This window comes from Ipomoea nil, unplaced genomic scaffold (genome assembly GCF_001879475.1).
Source record: "Ipomoea nil cultivar Tokyo-kokei standard unplaced genomic scaffold, Asagao_1.1 scaffold3150, whole genome shotgun sequence".
Lineage (NCBI taxonomy): Eukaryota > Viridiplantae > Streptophyta > Magnoliopsida > Solanales > Convolvulaceae > Ipomoea > Ipomoea nil.
This window is the reverse complement of record NW_017619578.1, coordinates 828784-829847: the sequence shown is the minus strand read 5'-3', so window position 1 is coordinate 829847 and position 1064 is coordinate 828784. Positions and strand designations below refer to the sequence as shown.

Sequence of the window (1064 nt, the reverse complement as noted above, 5' to 3'; positions counted from 1 at the left end):
ATGTCGACAAACTCGTCGGAAAGAACCATCACCACCTCCAACCCCAATTCGACCGCCACGTCGAACTCCTTAGCCTCGGCACATCACTTTGTGTCTATCAAACTCACGTCGCGTAATTTTCTATTCTGGCGTACCCAATTAGTCCCGTTTCTCAAGGGACAAGAATTGTTGGGTTTTGTTACTGGCGAAACGCCGTGCCCGGCTCCAACCGTGACCAGTCCGACACCCACCGATTCATCCTCCGGTGTGGCCTCGACGCAACTCCCGAATCCGGACTACAAGCACTGGGTTCGTCAGGATGCGTCAATTTTGTCGCTGCTGGTGTCTTCCATGGCCGACGAAGTCTTACATCTTGCCGTCGGTCGGAATACCTCTAAGGAGGTTTGGGACTCCATAACCACCGCCCTCGGATCCAGCTCCCGCGCCCGGTGTTTGAACCTTCTAGGACAATTCCAGTCCTTACGACAAGGGAGTATGACGGCGGCGGACTACATAGGCCAGGCGCAACTCCTCGTGGAAGCCCTCTCCTTGGCCGGCCGGCCACTCTCGCTGGATGAGCAGAACCTCTGGGTCCAGCGACGCCTAAAAACGACGTCGTCGGACAGTTAGGGCAACAGCTTCTGTGACACCCCTAATTTTTGAAAATTTTAAAGCTTATGGAATAAAGGCATATCTATTATTAATTCCCAAACAGAGCATAAACTAAACATAATAGGCGGGGTGCTATGCCACATCTAAGCTAGAGGACTCAGATGCACGGCTAAACTATCAAACAAAGCGTAAACCACAATTAATATCCAAATACAAGTCAAGGCACACAGGCCATCTCATCAAGGCTAGAACTAACTAAACTAAGTCCACGAATCCACCTAGCGCGCTCCGAAGCTACTCAACTGTTCCTGAAAAACATTGGCAAAGAGGGGCATATTTCCGGGCATTTGCGCAGAGGAATGGAGAAGGTTCAACAGGACTGTAACAAAAGAGGATGTTTGGAAATCATTTTTTTGATATGAGCCTGTGGAAGGCTCCAGGCCTGGATGGTCTACATGCGGCTTTTTACCAAC

The 1064-nt window shown here is 50.3% G+C and overlaps 1 protein-coding gene across 1 annotated transcript; it reads left to right on the top strand.

Annotated features, from left to right (window-relative positions):
* Nucleotides 1-609, top strand: LOC109167353. The gene has a single exon (XM_019316373.1). The coding sequence runs from the start codon at nt 1-3 to the stop codon at nt 607-609; it is 609 nt and encodes a 202-aa protein (XP_019171918.1).
* Nucleotides 610-1064: the final 455 nt, after the last annotated feature.

Excerpts from the sequence above, each read along its gene's own strand:
- LOC109167353 (XM_019316373.1), top strand. The coding sequence starts at position 1 with ATGTCGACAAACTCGTCGGAAAGAACCATCACCACCTCCAACCCCAAT.